This window comes from Lepeophtheirus salmonis, chromosome 8 (genome assembly GCF_016086655.4).
Source record: "Lepeophtheirus salmonis chromosome 8, UVic_Lsal_1.4, whole genome shotgun sequence".
Lineage (NCBI taxonomy): Eukaryota > Metazoa > Arthropoda > Copepoda > Siphonostomatoida > Caligidae > Lepeophtheirus > Lepeophtheirus salmonis.
Window position 1 is genome coordinate 7,124,562 of NC_052138.2, and position 23,505 is coordinate 7,148,066.

At 31.4% G+C, this 23,505-nt stretch overlaps 2 protein-coding genes across 11 annotated transcripts in view; one reads left to right on the forward strand and one right to left on the reverse strand.

The window, feature by feature from the left end:
- Positions 1 to 3,914: 3,914 nt before the first annotated feature.
- On the forward strand, positions 3,915 to 11,697 carry LOC139906089 (dystrophin-like). Of its 3 annotated transcripts, none has more exons than XM_071890268.1 (5): positions 3,915 to 3,958; positions 7,004 to 7,417; positions 7,491 to 9,166; positions 10,014 to 10,061; positions 11,197 to 11,697. In XM_071890268.1, exons 1-5 carry the CDS (start codon positions 3,930 to 3,932, stop codon positions 11,289 to 11,291), a joined length of 2,262 nt encoding a protein of 753 aa, XP_071746369.1. In that variant the 5' UTR covers positions 3,915 to 3,929; the 3' UTR covers positions 11,292 to 11,697. The 3 variants fall into 3 exon arrangements, with proteins under 3 accessions (XP_071746369.1, XP_071746370.1, XP_071746371.1); XM_071890269.1 differs by lacking the exon at positions 3,915 to 3,958 and adding an exon at positions 6,704 to 6,856; XM_071890270.1 differs by lacking the exons at positions 3,915 to 3,958; positions 10,014 to 10,061 and adding an exon at positions 6,704 to 6,856.
- A 16-nt stretch (positions 11,698 to 11,713) lies between these two features.
- LOC121122478 (calcium voltage-gated channel subunit cacophony) overlaps positions 11,714 to 23,505 on the reverse strand; it is a 107,154-nt gene continuing 95,362 nt past the window's right edge. For 5 of the 8 annotated variants that reach the window (XM_071890265.1, XM_040717476.2, XM_071890264.1 and 2 more), the window contains 4 exons: positions 20,131 to 20,267; positions 18,004 to 18,074; positions 16,191 to 16,217; positions 11,714 to 14,977 (listed from right to left, as the gene is read on the reverse strand). In XM_071890265.1, the coding sequence (XP_071746366.1) occupies positions 14,322 to 14,977; positions 16,191 to 16,217; positions 18,004 to 18,074; positions 20,131 to 20,267 (891 nt within the window). In that variant the 3' untranslated portion in view covers positions 11,714 to 14,321. The remainder of the gene's footprint in view (positions 14,978 to 16,190; positions 16,218 to 18,003; positions 18,075 to 20,130; positions 20,268 to 23,505) is intronic. The other 3 variants (XM_071890267.1, XM_071890266.1, XM_071890263.1) reach the window with 1 other exon arrangement.

The window sequence follows — 23,505 nt, forward strand, 5'->3', positions numbered from 1 at the left end:
TAGTGGGCCGCATTGTCACTTGAAATATTTTAATGTGCCATTCAACCATTCAATTTCATGAAAAATGGCTGCGTAAAACAAAACTATTAGATACATATTTATTTCAATTTTTTTTTCTCAAAAAATTACTACTTAAAGTGAGAATGGGTAGTGGGCCGCACTTCAACATTAAGAGGCCTCCCATGGGCCATGAGTCGGACATTACCTTCCTAGTACCCAAGGTTAATAGAAATACAAGATTATATAATAACACTTTTCCGACTGATGTTTGACTTCCACCACGCTTTGTCATAGTGACGTCAAAGAGTAACTGGTTCCAAGAGTAGCTATATATCACTTTCCTTGACTGTTACTGTTAGAGTACTGCTGTTAGTTTCTAAAACTTCAAAATCTGTCTATCTTGCCCAGAAGTCAGTACAGTACATCAAATTGAAAATTTGGCAAACCCGATTTCATGATGGAATGGCCTTGTATTTCTATTAATCTTGCGTGTACCTAGTCTAGGCATGTTAATATATATCTAAAGTTTTAGTAGCGATATTAAAAATAAATTTGCATTCATTTAATGTGAAAATAAGGGGAAACATAATAAGTTATACTTTTTTGTGGATCCAAGTTTGGATACATAATCTTCATTAGTTCTAAATATATAGATATTGATTCACTTTTTTATTTTTATAACTCAAAAAATTTTTAAAAACTCAAACATACATTTCAAATTTCAGAATATCTAATTCAAAAGTATATCATAGTTTGTTTTTTCAATGCAAATTAAAGTACACTTCCTTTTAAAACTTTATTTCAACTACAAAATTAAAATAAAGATAAAAAGGAGTATTTCATTTACAAACATATATATCATATCAGTTATGAAAGTAGTCTTTTATAGAAAGAAAATTAATTAGTTAACTGTAAAACTGATTGTAATTTTTATTCTGACAAATAAATTAGCGAACTATTCTGCGTTTTGGAATATTGAGTTCAAAAAATATTAACTGCTCAAATAACTTGTGAAATTGAGGCTGAAAACCCCTTTTAAATTTAAAATTTTTGAACTTTATTATATCTACAAACCCTTCAAGGTTTTCGTTTCTTTTAAAAGTTACCTTAGCTTAATGTTTAAGTTTAAAATCACTGGAGGAGGGGACTTCCTGTAGTAGTAGCGTATTTAATAAACTACTATAAATTATTTATATATATGCAGCCCATGGTTATTGCTTCCCCTGATTCGATACTAGTGTTTGATATACGGATATTATAGTGGCCCTGGGGTATTCAACCGATACTATACTAAAATTGTATTTGAACTGGTACTTGCAGTGTAATTGCATCATGCATAACTATATTGGACCATCCATAATGTACCCCCCCCCACCCAAGGTTATGGCAATCTGAAAAAGTGTACATACTGTCTCTTTTGAATATGGACTTCAAAGACTATTCTTAGGCTAGATGGAATAATGGAGTAATTGTAATGTTATACTAAATCGATGCAACAATGCATTCGAATAGTACCCTAAATGGGCAGGCGGGGGGGGGGCAACCACCTCCCCTCTAAATCAAATTTCCTTTATAAATAAAAATAAGATTGAAGACTGTATTTTACAAAAATACAACGTCAAGCGTCTTTCACTCGACCCTCACTCACCTCAAACAAAAATCTAGGTGCGCCACTGTTGGTGTATATCACCGCCATGTGAATGTGCTTGCTAGTGGGGTAGGGTGAAAATTTCATAATGCTGATACCAATATTAGTTAGTGAACTGGGATATTATACACCCCAAGATTTAAAAAAAATGCTTCTTAATCATTTGAATTTCCCTTTTACGGCCAATACTTTTCAGTATGCTTCTGACTTTATGGTATTCCTTATTTTCCTTTATCATGACTTGTAAAGGATTTATATTTAGTAATTTCCATGATTAAATAGCAATACAAGGTAAAACAAAAACGCTTTTCCAACTGATGTGTGTCTTCCACCACGCTTTTTAATAGTGACGTCATGGAGAATAAGTTACTAAGAGTAGCTAAATATTGCCCTCTTTGACTGTTAATGTTAGAGTGCCACTGTTATTCTCCATGACGACAAAACCCGTCTGTCTTGCCTAGCAGTCTGTACGATATATCAAATTGAAAGTTGTAGCAAGCTCAATTACATTTCTATTTACCTTGGTTAATTATAAAAGAGATTTAGTGAATTTAATTGTTTTGATTTCTTAGTTTTTTTCTTTTTTGTTTCAATGTTTGGAAATGTAAATTGTAGCTATTATTTTATATAATATACGCTACCTCATCAAAAATGGTGGGTAATGATTTGATTATTAAAATTTGCATATACTAAAAACGAAAATTTAATGTTTATAACATAAGAATTACAAATTATATCTTGTTGAAACCCTAAACTCTTGTTGTTCATATTATTTTAAGATATGGATTTTTTTTTTTTCGATATTTTATATAGACGCAAAAGTATTTTTAGCATTTTAATTGATATTTACCTATGCAAAATGGATGTAATACTTAAAAAAACAGGCAGTTGACTAATGTAGGGTTAAGGGGGGAGGCTGTTCAGCTTTTTGACATAATGTTTTTGTTCCTGTATAAATAGCAAATTTGACTAAAGTTTTTTAATAGAAGATACCAAAAAATAAACTAATGTCTGATTTTTTAAAATTCCCATAACTATAAAAAAAATCCCCAAAAAGTGGAGGGGACAATAAGTGTTGTTTCATTCCTTATTTAGGACCGAGGATCGCGGTCCAGTCCAGTCTGGCCCACTTGACGGTCCTTAAAGAAGGTAAATTCGATCCTTCGTGACATCAATGAGGGTGTTTTTCCTAATTTTAATTATTCCATTCTATAACTAAGTAACAAGATTGTTATTATTAAGAAAAAAATAATGTTCTTAATACATATTTAATATATCTTTTTTGGCTTAATAAACCAATCGATATTTGTATGGAAAATTCCAAGGACCTACAGTTAAGGGCCGTGCTCATGGACCAACTGGACTTGACCGAATAAATAAGAGCCGACACAACACTAGGGACCCATATAGTTCAAGCGCCACTGGTGGTGCTTATGAATTGCCATTAACAACATTTTTTTTATAGTTTTATTTGAAAAAGTATGTAAAAGTATTGTTGATCCATACCCATTTTGTTACCGGTACAAAAATGTTTGTACTGCAACAACACTAATCTATCCTTCACTTCTTAATATGGATATTCTTTCTTTAGTACCTACAAATATTATATGTAGGTACATTTACTTCGAAATTCCCTCCTTTTATGTCTTGTGTAAGGGTCGTGCATATTTGATAATATTACATATTTGCACCACCTTTCAATATTATGTCAGTGTTCTGCATGCACAAACCATGAAAAGAGGAGGGGAGAGCTGATTGGTGACCCGGGAAGAGAAGGAGGAGGATAATGAAGGAGCAGATGGTCTATTCTCAACCCCCCCTACCTTGAATTATTATTATTATTATTTTACTTCAAAAGTTATGTTGGTGGTAGATGGTCGTTGGTTTTGTTGTTGTAACTCAAAGGCCCAACAGTTGTGTGTTTTGGATCTCTACACTTATTTCTTTCATTTTGTTTTCCCTCTATTAGAAAACGAATAACAGAGGAAAAAGAAGGAAGGAGTCCTCATGGACTAGGGAGCCTCAAAGAGAACCAGGAATGGAATACCTTAAAGACCGATATTGAGGAATGGAGGACTCGACTCTTGGAACGAATTCGGGATTTGAAGATGTTTCAAAATGATTTTGAGTCTCTAACGAGCAGGTAAGAATATGGATATATAAACATTTTGCACTTGATAAATATATATTGATAATACTACCAAGACATTTATTAATTATGATTACATTTAATAATAATAATGAACATTTATTTCTTTTTATTGTTAATTGATATGGGATAATGTATAGTGAGGAGGATGAATTAGTTTTGTAAGTTGAATACTTTGATAGTAGTTCCACCACTTTTCTTAGTCGACATTTTACATGATATACATTATATATAGATGCATCTCTAAGTTCCTTGCATACTTTTGTGTATGCTTGTGCATATATCCTTAAAAACAACTAAAATACCAATTAATATTAGCTTTAGCATAGGAGGAGGGGATTCCATTCATTCATTAATTATAGTTTATATTCATAATTCATTTGTCCATGTGTTTTCTTTGTTATCATGTACCCAATATTTTTTTATAATATATTAACATAATTCATATGAGATAGGCTGTAAATTGTAAGCATTTTCCCATTATACATACATATATAAAAATAAACGGACAATTAGCATGGTAGTCCTGACAATTTGAAGGAGGGATTCAAATAAAATTAAACGCAAAATTAACGTGCTAACCTAATAATTTGAAGAACAGCTTAACTGTTTCATTAGATTAGTACAAGTAGCTATGAGATGAAAGAATTAAACATAGACTTCACTCCGTATCTAGCAATGATATAGGCAGGAATTACAGCATTGTCTAGTGATGAAAATAGTCTGTATTTTTTAGCTGGCCCGTTTTTTTGTTTTGTTTTTTAAATTGATAATTCGAAGAGTACCTTCTTTTTTCCTAAGTTGTTTGAATGATTGTTTTACTCCTGAGCAGTGAACTTCCTTTTCTACTAGATTCAATTCCAGACCTGATTGAACATTTATATGTGCGCATAAAAGAAGGAGAAGAAACCTTGAGGATTTGTTGTGGAGTTATAAATGTAAGTCCTTGTTGAACTCAGAGTAGAATTGGGGATCAACAACGGAGTAATTCTTGCTAATGTCATTGTTTATTTCCTTCTTTCCCTTGTCATAGCTGATTGTACACTTGTAACTCCTTACAGGTAGCAATTACAAAAAAAAAAACACACCATTTTATTTCAAAAATGTTTTGAACAGAACAACTTACTGTCATGATGTTTCATTCAAATGAGAGAAGAAAATAAATTCATTCTGTATCAAGCAAGGGGCATATACAAGAATGACTCTGTTTCCGATACATACTCAATTCTAATCTGAGCCCAATAGAGACTTGTACATATCTATCGTGCGTGTATACAAAATGCATGTATATATAGCTAATTTATCGCTAAAAACTTTGATATTATAATCTTCAAACCTCAACAATTCTTCCTTTCAATGTACTGAGGTTCTGTGATTTAAAATATGTCTTGTTTGTAGGGGTATCAGTGCCATGATAATTTAAATTTTGGAAGCACAACAATTACTGAATTACTGACATAGCACAGCGTTACTCTTCATCATTCATTAACAAGCACACACACTCGTGGTTACTTATGTATATATTATGTTCTCTCCTCTGAAGATTTAAATGATAATGATAACAGCTTCGTAAATAAAAACACTCCACAGGTTGGGAACAACAAAAAAACTTAAAAACTAAAAAAATGCTTAGGATTTACACTCCTACCTAGGGACTATTCCATATCAAATTGCCCCCCTCATTCTCAACGTAAGTTTTCAGCCTACCATCTCAGACTTTGATGAACTTCATGAATACATGAAGATTTTTACTTGCAAACTCTTTTTTTAATTTTGCAATCAAATGATTGTTTCCTTGAGGTATTATGTAGTTCTTTAGTTGTGCAATTTTTGCAAAAACTGTGGTGCACATCAAATTTGAAGTTGTCTTATATTTGAACCTGTTTTGAATTTTAAGAATCAATATATTTTCTGGAAAAAAAAGGTTTAAAAAAAAACTTATTCTTATATTATATTGTTTAGGGACATGATTCTATATATTTTTTTAATTAATTCTGCTCTGAATGTTAATTACAAAATATGGAATTATATTTTCTTTTGTAGATTTGAATTATGAATGAAATTAAGTACATTGCATAAGTATTAAATAAGCCTTTTAAAAAAATATTGCACACCTTATTTCATATCTAGTTCAAATCGAAATATCCCATATATTATGTTTTTTAATCCTCTCTATATGCACATGTATTGTAGATGACATTCAGAGCAAAAAAGAGAGAAAAAAAATATTTTACTTTAATTGAGATATATTTGTGTCCACGAGGTCAAAATGAAGGTTATAAGCCATACTCCTAAAACGAGATAATATAAAAATAAGTTTAAAATAACACTTATTTTTGCTTTTTATAAACACTTAGTTTCTTGAAATTGAGCCACAGTTTCAGGGAATAAAGACAATTTGAAATTTGGTCTGTATAGCATATTTTTTGATAAAATTGCACAAGTAAAGTACTCACTAAATTTGTTTAATTTTTGGGGATTTGATGTGGAAGGACTCCTAAGTAAATAGATTATAATTATATATATTTATTAATTCTACTTTTAATCCTTTTACATTTTCTTTGCCTTATCTCATTCTTCATTACCCCCTCACTAACAGACAAGGAAATCATTTGCAATAGTGCTCAATACAAAGGTTAATAAAAATTATAATCATCCATATTCATTTTAATTAAATTGTACAGTACTATCATTTTTGTTTTGTTTTTCTCTTCGTTTTTTTTATTCTTTTGCATGGCCTTTACTTACATAAATGTTATACAGACCTACCTACCTACATGTTATAAATATTGGCATGAAAGCAGGCGCAGTTTCCATCAGCACGACCCGACCACCACTACTACATATTATATGTAACTAATAATGTACTCCTTCATCAATACATAATTGTTTTTTCTTTATTTTTTGTTTTGTCTAACTTCTTATATGTATAACTTCAATTTGCATACATAGTTAGCGTTCATGAATTTGCATGAACTCACCCCTCCCCCTCTTAGGGGTAGACTCCTTGAATCAATCCTTCCAATGTGCACAATGCCTCCAATAGATTTACAATCATAGTAGATATACACAAAAAGAGCCAAGGGAGGGACGGGACTCCTCTTGCTTCTTTTAATCTTTTCCATGTTGTTCTCAAGACCTACATATTCTTATTCATTTATAATATAACCATAATTAAAGTAATGTAACATGTTTTTTCATCATAGGTTGGCTGCTGTCGAAGAGACACGTTCCCTTTGGAACGAAGAGGAGGAGGAGGAGGACTCTCTTCTCGAGACAACTGACATCACTACTCTTGCTAAGAATAAAGATCCTAGAAGTAAGATTGATCCTCACAAGAACGATGACGACATCAAGAATATAGCAAAGCAAGAAGAGAATATGAAAAATCGACTAAATATGAAAAGTAATCAGTTAAAACGGCTGCAAGAGTCCCTTGGTTCCCTTGAAGAGGGCTTAGTGGGACTTAAAAAGCAGGCGGAAATGTTTAATAAAAATGGGCAAAAGCTCTCAGAGTCAACGCGTCAACAGCTTCAAGTCCTTGAAGAAAGGATTATCAATCTCAGAAATACATTACCTCATTTTCAATTTAAGTCCGTCATTGCTGACCCAAAAACAAGGTAATAATGACTCATTTATTCTTTCAAAAAAAATATTAGGCATATTTATTCTCTCTTTTCATGATGGCCTCAGGAAGAATGATTTAATTCAAAATGAGACAAAATCTGAGGATTTACCACCAGGCTGGGAGCGTGGCTTTACTGAAGATCATATCCCATATTTTCTTAACCACGAAGATGCAAAAACTACCTGGGATCATCCAGTCTTTAGTAGTCTCATGAATTCTCTGAAGGGAATTAACTCTGTTCAGTACTCTGTCTATCGTCTGTCATTGAAACTTCGGAAAATACAGCAAAAACTTTGTTTAGATTTACTTGACATCGAGGCGGCTCTCATGGGATTCAATGAATTGGGTCTTGGCCCTGAACGACATGACTGCAGCATCAATGTTCCTGAAATGAACTCTGTTCTCACCTCCCTCATATCTGCTGCTCATGTTGAGAATCCTGATGATGTGGACGTTCCTCTCTGCACCAATCTGGCTCTAAATTGGATACTAAATGTGTATGATCCTTGCCGAACAGGCTCTGTTCGAGTCTTTGCCTTCAAGATTGCAATCCTTATATTCACCCGAGGTCCCCTTGCAGATAAATACAAGGCCTTTTTTGAACTGCTCTCTTATCCCGAAAACAACTCTCTTGATCCCTCACGAGTGGGTTTACTAATTCACGATTCCCTTCAAGTTCCTAAAGTATTTGGAGAAATTGCTTCATTTGGTGGATCCAATGTTGAGCCCTCTGTCCGATCCTGCTTCACTATGGATTTGCCTCCAGATCGAACAACGCCACTATCCACTGTAAACGAAGAACATTTTATTAAGTGGCTCCGTCGTGAGCCTCAGTGTCTTGTGTGGCTTCCTGTTCTACATAGATTAGCGTGGGCAGAGCTTGCTAAACATAACGCTAAATGCAACGTTTGTAAAATGTATCCCATGATTGGATTTCGATACCTTTGTCTCAAATGCTTCAACTTTGATCTTTGCCATAATTGTTTCTTTTTGGGCAAAACAACTAAGACGCATAGTTTGGATCATCCCATGAAGGAATTCTGCACCTCAACGGGTGCCTCCGTTAATCTTAAAAACTTTACTGCCTCTGTTAGGAATTCCTTCAGAACAAAAAAGTATTTTAAAAAGAAATATAAGCAATTGTGCTATCTCCCCGTTAGTTCAGTTCTTGAGGGAGAGGACTTTGTGATCCCTCCAATTTCCTCCATGTCTCAAACCTCTACACTGGAATCCAACAAGTCTGAGAATTACATTAGTGTTGGTGTAGAGAAGGAGAGTGGGGAAGACGAGGAAGATGATGAGGAGGATGTTGATGGTGACACTCGTCCAAATGGAGTTCAAGTTAATGGCAACAAAAATGACTTGGTTGGTCATTCAAAGTCATCTAGTCTTAAACACAAAATCGATCTCGATGATGAACATTGTTTAATTTCAAAATATTGTCAGATTCTTTTTGATAATAATAACTCCCCAGAAATGGAATCCTCTTTATCAGAGGATCCTCCTCCTCCTCTTCCTGGAACCGAGAAAGTCATTATAGATCAGATTAAAACTGAAAACAAACAATGTAAGCGACTAGAAAAACGAATAAACATACTGGAATCTCACAACAAACAATTGGAAGGCCAAGTTCAAAGGCTAAGGGAACTCTATTCAAACGGAAGTGAAGGAGGAGGAACACTCAATTCTAAATCTATCATTGCTTCTGACTTAACTACATCATCAACGGATATCGATACAGGTAATGAAGAAAAAATTTCATACATTTATGGCTGCTTTAATGTAAAAATGTTCTATCTGGTTCAAGTTATCGCTAATGTATTCATTCTTCAGCTTATTCTGAATAGTATGTAAAAATACTTTTATTTATTTACATACTTTTATTATCATGGCGTTATCAATGTAATAATTAGTGTTGAGACTCGGTTTAGACCGATACAGATCTATATTTCGGTTATTTTTTTGTGTTGACCAGATTTGACTATAAGATCAGTCCAACCCCAACTTCAACCGAATCTATTTGGTCTTGCAAAAAAAGTATAATGTTCGCAGATAAGTCTAGGATATTCAAGCCGAACCCCAGCACAAGTAATACTATGCAATCTTGCAAATCTTGAATTTACTAGCTATAACATCAATTTTAGAGAGCCAAAAATTTTATTTGCAATTTTGAAATGTCCAAATAGAACATTTTTATTCTAAAACACCGATAATTCGATCCACTTGATACATAATATTATTTGTCATTGATTAATTCAATACATATCACGGCTTTACCTCAATAAACCAAAAATATAGAATGTGACTTATCGTTGTTTTTTTTTGCTTCTTTTAACCTACGTTACCCTGAACGTTGATTGGTTGAATTAAAATTAACAATTTTTAAATGATTTAATAATAATTTCACTTTTGGAAAAATTGGCCTCTAATTGGTTATCTACCAACTGATTATAGTGTTTCTTTTCGTATGAAAGGTTACGTGTTACAATTAAGGTATTGACTTGATATATATTATTATTTAAACAATGCAGTAAATATGTATTTATTAGCTATATATTAAAATTGGTACTCTAAACTTTCAATTATAGAGCAATTCATCGAATCAATACGACAGCCTCCAAAAATGTATTTCTTTGGTATGTGTTTTACTTCTCAATCATTTGGATTTGGCTCCTGCATGCTCTTTTTTTTATTTTTATTTTTATTGATAAACTTATTATGACATATTATTTACTTCTTTATTTACATATGATTAATTAATTGCATGGATATTTCGTTCATACTTAAGGGATTTATAATATAATAGGGTCATTCTACATCTAATTGCTCAAAGGTTTTCACTCCAATAACTCAGAATTTGAGGAAATTTATTTAGTATAAAAAGTACATGTTTTTATCGGCAAACTTCAAATCTAGTTTTTTATTTTGTTTTTTTAACAATACGATGATTCGTTCCCTAGAGATTGAGTATTTTATCTCTACAATTATAGTTTTAAAAAAACAACAAAATTTCATTTTTTGACAACCCCTGACTTCTACAGAAAATATTTAAAATATGACAACACAATTTTAGTCAGGGTTTTGCATGCTCCAAGTCTTTTTTGATGTGATTTGATATTAAATGATTCAATATATTTTTTTATTAATCTAATTATCCGCATAAAATTTTCTAAAATATAGAATAACAGGGGCGTTCGCAGTGTACAGGCTGGAGGGTCTGTTGACCCCACCCAAAAAAAAAAAAAATATAAATAAATAATAATATTTGAAATTTAATTTCTCAAACTTTTTTCCAAGAAAAGGTATATTCTGAAAAGAATTATGGATTTTTTGGAGAAAAATTTAATTTTTGATTTTTTTTCTTTCAAAAAATTAATTTTTTTGTGAACAGCTGTTGTTTTCTCAATTTTTTTTCGGGAAAAAATAATTTATTTGTTATGGTTGTCTATTTTAGAAATTTTTTATGAATAGCTGCTGTGTTTTTAGAAATTTTTTGTGAGCAGCTACGGATTTTTGAAATTTTTTGTGAACGGAGGTGGAGTTTTGGAATTTTTCTCTAGAAAATTTAATTTTTTTGTGAACTGTGGTTTTCCTAATTTTTTTTCGAATAGATATAGAATTTTGAATTTTTTTGGCAAAAAATTTAATTTTTTTGAATAGCTGTGGATTTTTGATTTTTTTTGTAGGATTTTTTTCAAACTCCCCTGAATAATATGTATACATCTATGAAACCCATGTTAATTTATTTCCTTCTCTCTTTTCTCTTTCCAGATTCAAGAGAAGATGATGATGAAGAACACTTCCGATCGGATAGCCCGGATAGTTTAAATCTTAGTCAACATGAAACTACCGTAATATCAGATTAAACATTATTGTGTCCAAGGAAAAGGAAAAATGAATACTATACATCCCTCACTACTCTACACAACCCTTGTATGTTTTATCAAAATTTAAATGCCTTCAGCTTTCATAAGTTTTAATTCATATTTTTTTATATTGACTCTATTATTTTATTTGTGTTATTTATGTTTAAAAAAAAAAAGAAACTTTTTTACAGAGAGAGAGAGAGTTTATTATCATTATGAATAATGTTTTAAGAGATAAAAGTGCCTTAATTATTTTGTTATGCATATATACATATATCTATCTATGTGTATGTTATCCCTGTTTATATATTTATGTGTCAGTCCATACCTATATTTGTCACCACCTATTGAACTACTACCTAAATGTTTCCTACCAAGATAAAAAATATATTTTTTTAAAGTTAAATCAAATTTGTAAAAGATTAATTATAAATTATGGTTTATTAGATTCATTGATTGACAGTAACAATTTGTTAGTATGACGTATATATATATGTATAAATATGTAGATGGACAGGAGCGTCCCCAGAGGGTGGGCTGGAGGAGATGTAGCCTCCCAATTTAAGGAATTTTTGGTTTTTACTAGACAAAAAATATTTGATTTTTTGTTTTATAAAATGTAGTAATTGAAATTTTACTTAATTTAAAAAAAAATAATTCTAAAATTTTTTTTAATGGCTGTGGATTTTGAAATTATTTCAAAAAAATTTTATATTTCAAATTTGTTTCCTACAAATTTAATATATAACTAAAAAAAATTCTAAAAACCAAGCCCCTCCCAAAATATAATTTGTAGATTGTAGATACAAGGATTACAAAAAAAACAAAAAAAAAACATATATGAATGTATATTATGTACATATTTTATGTCGTGTACAAGTTAATACTTGTATAAGCAGATTAGATCGTACATTAGGAAAGCTTTGTTTTTCAACTTTTTGGAATTTTCATTACAGCTAGTTCCGAAAAGTTGTGAGTTAGTAAGGAAATAACCTATGAAAAATTTCATTTTCCTATACGTATCTCCCTCAAAGTTTGGAAGGAGATTAAAGTTCTTTATTTACTCAATCAAGATTAAAATAACGCATTAACCATTATTTTTCATTTATTGAATATGATTGACATTATTCTAACCAATAAATAATATTACTTTAGTTTATTTCTTTTCTAAAGCTACCCTAAGGAGCAAAAAGAAAGAATTACATAAGGAAATTTTGATATGTCCTTTTTTGAAAATGTCAAAAAATGAGGCGGCTATACGCGGATTATCAAATTTTCCTACCTTTTTCTCTTTTTTGCTTTATAGGAGAATCTTAGAAAAACCTTGTAAAAACACTTTATGAGGGAAGAAGTGTCTCATCAAAATTATTTTATGCAAAATAACTAAAATTGTCTTCATAGCACCTAAATTTACTAAGTAAAGAGTTTTTGTCTTTTTGCATAATTTGACGAAGATTTCCAACCTATAGATGAACTCTTCTAGGACAATGAAATCTTCCATAGGTAATTTTCAACTTTTCCGCACTAGCCATACTCAAAATTTGAAAAAGGTTGAATAACAAACCGCCCTATTGGGCATGTTGCAACCAAAAAGGGAGTTGAATAATCTTCAGTAGACTTGTGATTATGGTAAGTGTCATAACTATGGGGATGTCCCCTCCCAACTGACTTGTTATAATAAGATAAATATTAAATAGTAGACATTAAATAAAGTTTACTGTAGTATTCATATACGTTATGAGTCTATGAGGAGAGGGAAAATTTGGCTATAAAAATGTCTATGGTACCTAATACTTTTGAGCGTTTGGAAGAAGTGAAGGGGAAAATTAATACAGAAAGAGATTGTAGGGACTTGTTGAAGACTATGAATCTTAGGTTCCAGGAGTGGGATACCTTTAAATCCTCCTTTTTGTAACATTTGCCGTCTCTTGAGAGGCAAGCGTTTTACTCCTCATCTCAAGCCCTGAGACGATTAGAAACACTGTTCTGGAATACAAGGAGAAGGTTTCATTAATAAAGTAACCATTAAATTCATTGGTTCTAAAAGACGCCCGGGAATATCATGTCTGGCAATTCCTCCATAAAGATTATGTTAGAAAACGATAAAAGTAATAGAGTGCTTACGAATGCCAAGAAGAAGGATTCGGGGCTTAAGGAAATATCATTTGGGCCGTTCTCGGCTAATTTCCCTTCAGACCCCCTTATCTTTATTCCCTTTAAGTCCTGCACCTCTCCCACTGAAGAGAATGACTTTTTATAATAAAAATATCAAGAAATAAAAAATGTTATCTCAAACTAGTCAACCGGCAAAGATAAATTATTGTCACATCTCTGACCCTCCTAGAATTTGCAGTGCATATCCTTTGGTTACGGGACTAATAATTGAATATTATTTAAAAAGATGGAAGGATGTAATTTTGACATTTTCATTGAGAATGACTAATTAATAGTAAAGTTGGTACATATTAAAAAGTCGAATGCCCAGAGTTATACTACTTCTAAATACATAATAAATACGTAATTTCAATCGATGAAATATTTAACATTAAAATGACGGATTTTGTAGTTCAATATGGCGCTATGAGAGATGGAAATTGAACTTGTAGAATCTGCTTATAGAAATCCCAACTTGTACACAACATATGTATATGTATAAACACATGGCACTTTTCAGAAATGGGTCAACAACAACAACATGATTGCTCCAAACTGAAAGAACATATTATTATTTATGATTAATTAATTATCGTTATCACAGTTTTTCCTTTTGTTTTGTTAGATTTTGGCCATTTTGGGTAACGTGTAATGACGTAACATTGACATCAATTGCAGAAGTAAGTAGTAGGAATAATGATATGACTGAGTAACTATTCCACGGATGTAGTGATTGATGAACTAATATAATTTAACCATACATAACCCAACATTTAAAAGCAAAGTCTGTATGTATGTAAAATTGGATTGTCGATGCATTGATTGGTGAGTAAAGGGTATGGAAACTGAAGGGAGATTCAACAACATTTCCCCCCTTCAACACCAGTCCTCATCATCACTCTCACTATAGATATTTCCCTGTGTAAAACCAGCTTTGGATTTGGGACTGAGTCCAGCAGCTACACCCCCACTAATATGAGGTAAATCCCGGCGATGACCAGGTGCCTGCCCTGGTTGTAGAGGAAGCTGACGTGTTCCGCGTCCAGCCATGACCGCCTCCTTAAAATATTCCTGATCATCGATGCTTCGTCGAAAACCACCTCGAGTAGGAACTTCTGGAAGTCTGGCTCTATTAGCGACACCTAATGCTGGAGGAGGTGGATCGTTGGTATTTCTAGAAGGAGATGGGTTCAGCTTGGGGAAGTTGAATGTTGAGAGCAGACAAGCCGTGGCTGCAGAGTATTTGGAAGGATACATTTTAGAAGAGGAGTTGAGAGAGTCAATGTTGAGGGTTGATGGTTGTTTTGGAGTAGCTGGGAGTTTACGTCCTCCTGTTCGAGTGGTGGGCAAACGGCGATTCATGGTTTCTTCTTCTTCTCCTTCTTTATCTTCCTCATCTAAATCTACTTCATTGTCCAAGAGAGGTCCGTTTGCATTGTCGTATCGACGTAAGTAGACTTGCCGTCTCAAGGGAGGGGTGACATCAAAGTCCTCAAAGTCTTCTGCAGCATGGATTTTTCTCATCTTATGATCTGTAAATTTAAGGGAGACAAATCAGAATATATATTTACATAACGTATATACATCCGAATTAAGGATATAAAGTCTCAACTCAATTGATGCATGCCACAGATAAAGAGCTTCCAACTACATACAAACATAGAAAATTAAATTATTAAATATATTTATTAATTGAATCTTTGACAAAAAAAATATAATATAAATGTTGAGTGAGGGAAATAAAGCAACAGTAAATTTATTTCATGCATTGTAAAAAATGTATAAAAAACCACAGATGGTAAAGCTAAACTTTGTGCCAAGATTTTATGAATGATTAATTTTTAACCCTGTAACGCTTACAAAATTAATGGGGGGGGGTATAATTTTTTGGACCTTTAGAAATTATAATATAAAATCCTTGTCCATAATTATGAAAACGATAATGCTTTTATTTTTTCTAAAATTTGTCAAAATCCAAGATTTTTGATTTCCAAGATTTCGGTTAGAAATGGATATTTTTTTTTTAAATGTTCCTTTAATCGGTCAGAAGGAGTTGCACTGATTAAGTATAAGTAGACATTCTAGTATTACAATTACTACATCTGACCTAGGAATTGTGTTTGAAGTCCATATACAAAAAATAATATTTCCTTTTCTAGAAACGACCGCGGCGTTAAGTTCCAGAAAATAATTTCTCCATTGAGCTACGTCGTTCCATTATGACAAATAATTGTTTGACTGTTCTTTGCTAAATGTTTATATCAAAATGAATTATTTTAAATCAAAATAACATTTTTTAAATTAGATTTGTAAATTTTCAAAAACGATGGGATTTGATTAGATATTACACGTTTGCAAAAACATTGGAATGTCGTAAGTAAGACATTGCCATTTTTTCCCCATTTAAAAATCCACTAATTATATATTTGCAATCCCATCCATGAAGTTTTTTACTCCAAAAATAGTCAAACAGCTCAAATCGATGATTCCAGTACAAAAAAATTGATACACAAAGCGTTATAGGGTTAATTTAAATCTGTTAATCAGACATTTATATTAAGGAATTCCTCTTTTTCTAGATTCCTTATTCAAAAGTGATGAATTAATGATGGGCAAATTCTTTCTTATTACAAATGTTTGATTAATATTTTGTGCACTATGTGTGAGGATGGGTAGGGAGTAAGAGTGGTTTATAATATTATATAATCATCTTGGGTGATCCATCTATGCCAAGCAACACAGTACCTTGTTGAATGTCCTGACTTTGAATATCTAGTTATAGTAAATTAATAAATAATGATATGAATTAGTTATATAAGTTCAAAGTTCTATTTATTTACTTTACAAGAAAAAAAAAAAAAAAAAAAAAAAAGACGATACAAACTAATAATAATAATTAATTAAATGATAATTATTACTAATATTGTAATGATTCTGTCTCTAGAGTCTACAACAATGTGTCTCAAATAGTTTTAATTACGGCTGTATGCATTATAATATTTAGTGTTGAGACTCGGTCCGATTTTTTTTGTTTCGGTTCTGTCTTATGTGATTTTTTCTAAATACGATACTTTGGTCCATAACACGGATTAAAACCCTGGACCGAAGTTAAAACCGCTAACATACCAAAATGACAGAGTATTTTGGTGTCAACTATCGATTTTTTCGCTTCTTTTCTTCTAACCAGTGTTTTGAACCTTGATTGGTTGAATTATAATTAGCTCTTGTTAAGGTGTGAATACTACCGAACAATTATCAGGAGCGTACGCAGGGTTTTTAAATTTTTTTGAAAAAAATTCAAAAATTAAATTTTTTAAAAACATTTCTAAATCCATCGATATTCGCAGTAAATTATTTTTTTGAAAAAAAATTAAAAATTAAATTAAAAAAAAAAAATTTCAAATAGCTTATATGCACATAGAAAATATAATTTTTGGAAAAAAATTTTTGAAAAATCCATAGATATTCACAAAAATTAAAAATTTTTTGAAAAAATTTCTAAAATTAAATTTTTTGAAAAAAAATAAAAATTCAGAACTAAAATTTCAAAAATTCATATCTATTCACATAATGACGATTTTTTTTCTAAAAATTAAGCAAAAATTCGTTTATTTTGGGGAAGGCTACGTCCCGTCCAGCCCCTGCAGACACCCCTGATTATTGAATAATAATTTCCAGTTGGAAATACCTATACATGTCGTTGGCGTCAGGGTGAAAAAATATGAAATTCCTTTTATAAATTAAGGGATTATTTATCAAATTTTTGAAATAATAAAAGTATTTTTTATTTGGTTGTACCAAATTTTACAATGAGAATTAGTTTGGTTTTAGAAAAATGTTAAGGATCGGTCTAGGATTTTCAAACCGAAACTCAATACTAATATTTATGCAAATACATGACTAATATATGTTATTTATGTATTCTACACCAGGGGTTCTCAACCTTTTGCAACCAAAGGCACACTCCTAATTCACAAAACATTCCCGAGGCACGCCTTCCCAAATGAATGAAGGAAACACCTAACATGTTTAGACAAAAAATAGTAAACTGGTCTGTAGATATGTGTGTTGCCTGTTTTCAGCTGTAATTCCCAGAATACTGATTCTGGTAATTCTCAGCACCACATTTGGGCTTGCTGCACGCAGAGTAATTATAACAGCATTAAAAAAACACTTTTTCAATCTGCAATTACAAAAAATCGCACCCACTTCCATTAGTATATTTTTTTCATCTATGATTACACCCTATACGAGACCTGTGTCTCTCTGTGTATTAACCTCCTTCAATCGGCTTTGGTTTTACAGGAGTTGGAATCTTACCTGTTCACTTTGCTAATTAATAATTTAAATAAATATAGAACTACTACATTTGTGGTACACTAGATGGCGCTTTGAGCCACACTGGTTGAGAACGCCTGTTATACACTATATAGATATTATGGAGTATGTAGAATATAGTAATTAGTATTAAAGAATGAATGTCTAGGAATATGTAAGACTTATTGTGTAGATAAATAGAATTGATTAATACATTGAGTCCCTTTACGTAGATACTCACGTCTTCTTATTGTTCCCAAATCCTCGAAATCCGAACGGAGTCGTCTTCTTCGTGCAGGAGAGGGTGTCCAACTATGGGTATAAAAAGGAAATAAAATAGATAGAATATAAGTAGTAATGAAAATCGCGTGTATTTTGGGTATTTAAAAAAAGAAAGAAATTTATATCAAATCACCATGTATAAATACAATTGAATGTATTAGAAAAGGAAGTTCCCTACTCAGTAGTTAATGACAACAGCTGAAGAAAAGAAAATTCATTTTTCAGATTACCAATTCCAAAAACCGGCGAGCTAAAAAACACACCGGATGGCCGTGACTAGGATTAGTCTTTGGGGCCTTTTCCTATAAAAATATCAGCTCATAACTTTTTTCCTCATGATTTTTTCTTAAATTACAAAATTTGACACTTTTGGACCAAATTTTTAAAATTTGAAAACAATGATTGTTTTTGCAATTTTTTTTGGATAACTTTTTCTTATATTTCTATTAAATATTAGAAAAATGGGACATTGTTTTATTATTTTACATTATCCAATATATGCAAATTAGAGTGTTTCCTCTCTACATATGAAAAATATTTCTTGAGAAATCTAGCATTTCATTATTTCATAGCATAATACTCCTTTATGTAGGTACCTAATCATTAAATCAAAAGTTGAATACATATTGAAAATTCATTTGGGATAAAGTTTTTAAGGATTTATGTTATATTGATAATGATGTGTGCTATTTGCATCGACAAAATATTATGAACAAGCTCAAAACATCTATAAAAAGCCACAAATCAATATAACTTTTAATGTAGGAAACCTTAATTTTGAATCTTTCACGACAAACTCAAAATATATTTGTTCGACTTTAAAACAAATTATTTCAATTTCATAATATTTACTATCTCTCCCAGAGTTGCCGGGATCCAGAAACTTAGAAAATAGTTTCCTGATATCTCAGAAAGACAATTTTCTAGGAAATGAGAAACCCAATTTGAAATGTATTTGCAATTTTATCTTTTTTTTTTTTTTTTTTTTTTTTGTTAAACTTTCAGTACACATTCTTTTTTTGACAAATTTATTGCAACACAACTGATTTCCAAAAATTCATATCCCTTCCTCCTACTTGTACAGAGTGGGAACCCAAAGCTCGCATTTGCATTTAACTACAATTTTATCCCCAGTTTTTGAATTACGAGGTTTTCTTATGCAACCAAGCAACGGTTAAAACAAAAATAAACAAGTGTTTTTGTGTGCGACCACAGGGGGTGGGCTAAATTAAAAATAAATGAATTTTTCATTTTTGAAATTTTTGTCCAAAAAAATGAATTTTGAAATTTTGAAATTTTGGTCTAAAAAAATTAATTTTTCATTTTTAAAATTTTTGTCCAAAAAAATGAAGTTTTCAATATTTTTTTCAAAAAAATTTAATTATCTTTGAATAGCTATGTATTTTTGATTTTTTTCCCAAGATATTTAATATTAGGAATTTCAAATATAATTTTTTTCTACAAAAAGTTCAATTTTTGGTTAATAGGGTTGGATTTTTTAAATTAAAAAAAAATAAATTTAAATTTTCCGATTTTTTTTCTTCAAAAAATCGGTAAACCAAGACATCCCTCTCCAAAACAACATCAACATATGACCCTGCAGACACCCCTTGTTTCTATCACATCTCTCTAGGTGTAAAAATCAGTATCAGTGCCAAAAAGGCTAAGAGACCGTTGGCATCTATATCCGGACTGCTTATTACGTCAATAAGTACATTACAGCCTGGAAGATCTAAAACTTATGCAGTAACAATATGACTGACTTCTGGCCTCCCACCATGTGACAGTTGGCAGTTTGAGGTGTCTTCGAGCAGAATGTCTGTCGCACGTCTCATCAAAATTTCAACTCGCTCCAAGCTGCCATCATGAGGGTACGCCATATACACGACCCTCATTGTCAAGAGCTGCAAATCTTTTCACCGTCGTGTCGAGGCTTTTATTGCATGTAAAGGAGGAAATATTGACTTCAAATTTTTTGAGTAATTCTTTATTAATTCCATAAAATCCCATTTTTCTTAATAACTTGATGTTACAGCAAGTTTTGGGTCCCTCTCTGCACTTAAAAGCGGGCCTAAGATGAACTTACCCATAGTTTGCCCCTCCGCCGCCACTACCAGGAGCAAGAGAAGGAGAGTCGGATCTCCAAACAGAGTCTTGTGAATTATTACGAATGTGTTCCATTGGAGTTAGGGCAGTGTTGAGCATGTCAGTGAATCCCCCCATCTAAAGAGGAAGACAAGTATTAACATATAGATTATATATCTATCACTCAAAATTGAACAGCAGGAATTTTATACAGAGATTAAAAGTTAAAATAGTGATTGAATTAAAAAAGAAAACAAAAAACACATTTTTATTTTTCATAATTTGAAGAGGATAAAAACCATTGATTTATAGAATAGGAAAAACTAATTATAAGTGCTTAAAATTACGATGAATATAATTAATTAATCATTACAGTACAGTGAGAACAGATAATGTATCAAAAGTATGAAGATAATTTGAATCATTCAATCCACCCAATTAATATAAGAGACCTAACAACATTCAATTAAATAACATATAGCCTAACTTAAAGGACTCTAGGTAAAGAAGGAACATCCGAGATTCCGCGTCAAATTCAAAAAATGATTTGAAAAACTGAACTGTTCCCAACCTCGCGTGATAAAAAGGAAGAATTTATATTTATTGAGATAAAATATATGGAGTGCTTTGGCTGGGAAATTTTTTGAAGGCGAACGTTAGTTGACCAAAACAATGAATGATATAGTTATTTATATATGAATCACTTCAAATATTGTAGAGAATTCTCCTATTATACTTCGAATAAAAACTGATAAGTTCCATAAAGAAAAATATAATCAAATGTATAATACGAGGATGGTTTGAATAGTGTCCAACCTCAAGATGAAAATGGCGGCATCCATAAATAAAAGCTAGTCACATCTATTTGTTAACATTTAATCACCAAAGTTTCAGCCATTTTTGACTACAACATTGTGAGTAAATACATTTTTTATTTTTCAACATTCTCTCCTTATAACTAAATCCACTTCTTCCCATGAAGTTACAGGGTTGCAAAGATGGGATAAGTGTGCAGAGTTACATGGAGACCATGTTGAAAAGTAAAATAAAAAATTCAGAATACTTTTTGTACGAAAAAACTCACATCAACTCACTCAAACGACTGTTATATAACAACTGCGTATCCAAAATGGCTAAAACTTTGATAAGTAACTGTCAACAGATGCTAAATAGATGTGATTAGCTTTTATTTACGAGTGCTGTCATCTTCATGTTGAAACAAGAAACTTTTCAGATTATCCTCGTACAATGAGGATCAAACATAAAAATATTTGTAGCGCCCTCTTTGCTATTAACATACAACTATTTATTACTACTACAATTTGAATGTTTCTCTATTTTTATCTCTACAATTTATATATGGTGTATACAAGTTGCGATTTTGTAAAAATTGGTAGTATAAATATTTTTTTGACTCGTATGAACTTCATATTCTACTCTTTCCCTAGAGTTCTTTACACAGACTTTTTTCCTACACAAAAAAAAAAAAAAAAAAAAAAAAATCTACGAATCAACTTCCACGATCGAAAAAACTTACATACGTACACCACTCCGGATTCAAATCATGCTTGGTTGGGAGTGCACTAATGGGTTATCAACAACATCAATCATATGATATCTGCCGAGTAGGTATATGTATAAATACTATTATGTAAATGTTCTAGACATGCAATGGATCACCAGGGGCATCCGGAGGATAATATTATTATTATTATTTTTTTTTTTTTTTTTTGGGGGGGGTGGAGGACCCATATTTTTATTTGTTTTTTTGGAAAAAAAATTGAAAAAATAATAATTATTTTTTTGGAAAAAAAGTTTAAATATTATATATTTTGTATAAAAAATCAAAAATCCACAGCTGTTCTTAAAAAATTTAATTATGTGAAAAAAAAATTCAAAAATTAAAATTTTCGTAATTTAAAAAAAAAAATTCAAAGCTATTCACAAAAAATTAAAGTTTTTGAAAAAATGTCAAATATTAAATTTTTTTTGGAAAAAGCAAAAATTCCTTTTTTTTTTTTGGGTGGGGCTACCATTCCTCCAACCCACGCCAGCGGACCCCCTGATCACATATTACTCCAAATTCAATATTTTTACTAGAGAAGAACAGCAACACCCATTTTATGTATTATATGTTTGTACAAAACTTCTTGTAAAGTAACATTAGGAACAGACGACAAAATATAGATACATATGTACACAGGATATTACAAAATGTATGATGAAAATATATTTACAAACATAACAATAAATAACAGCCAGAGAATGCGAGAGCAAGGTTAATAGAAATATAAGGTTAGACCATCTTGTAATCGGGCTTGCTAGAATTTTCAATTTGATGTATCGTAGCGACTGCTTGGCAAGACGCACAGATTTTGACAAAACACGCAACCAATCATAGTATATGACGTCAGTATTGCTAGACTTTTCAATTTGATGTATCATACCAACTGCTGGGCAAGAAAGACAGATTTTGACAAAGGAAGCAGCCACTCATATACCATGACGTCAATATTAAACGCGTTATGGTATAACCTTGTATTTCTAGGAACCTTGTGGAAGAGGAAAACCAATCCTTTTAGGTACTAACAACTTTGCCCCCCCAAATTGCCTGGCGGAAAATTGTCAGACATCAAGCACGGTGTTATATCTCTAACACAAAAATACCCACTGTATTTTGTTGTCAGCTGTCGATTCCCTCGTCTCACTTGATACGCTACGGTTATTTTATAATTTATTCTTTTTTTTAAAAATAAACAGAGTAATAAGTACTGAATGATAATATACTTATACTCTGTTTTCAAAACTCATGTCTTCTGAATAATTGTAAATATTGGCAGAATGACGTCATATAAAGTATAATGAGTAAAAATGGATCACATGAAATGAAATAAACACCTAGCCTCCCATATAGATGCATATTAGGGATTCTCTCATAGAACCCCGTTTCCCCGGGATTTTCTCGGAGTTTTACAAATATGGGAAATTTTCTGTGAAATCCTCCATTTAATTATTTTATAAATATTCTTCATGTAATATTATATATAATACTTAAATTAAACCTATAAGCTTACATTTTAAATGAGGAACCATTTGGTTTAATGTTTGATACTTGAAAAAGAATTATGGAGTAGGAATCAAACCCCCCCCCCCAAAAAAAAAAACTCTACACATTATATAAAGATCCTAATGATTAATAAACTGTTCCATATCGACACCAACGTTTGGTATTGAGAATTTTCACAATTAATAATAATAAAAAAAAACCATATAAAGGGGCCTCGTTTAATTTTAGGACTTCAACGTAAAAAATGGGGCCCAACGTGATTTTTTTTTAAACAAAATTCTTAAATCTGAATTAAAGTGTACATACTCC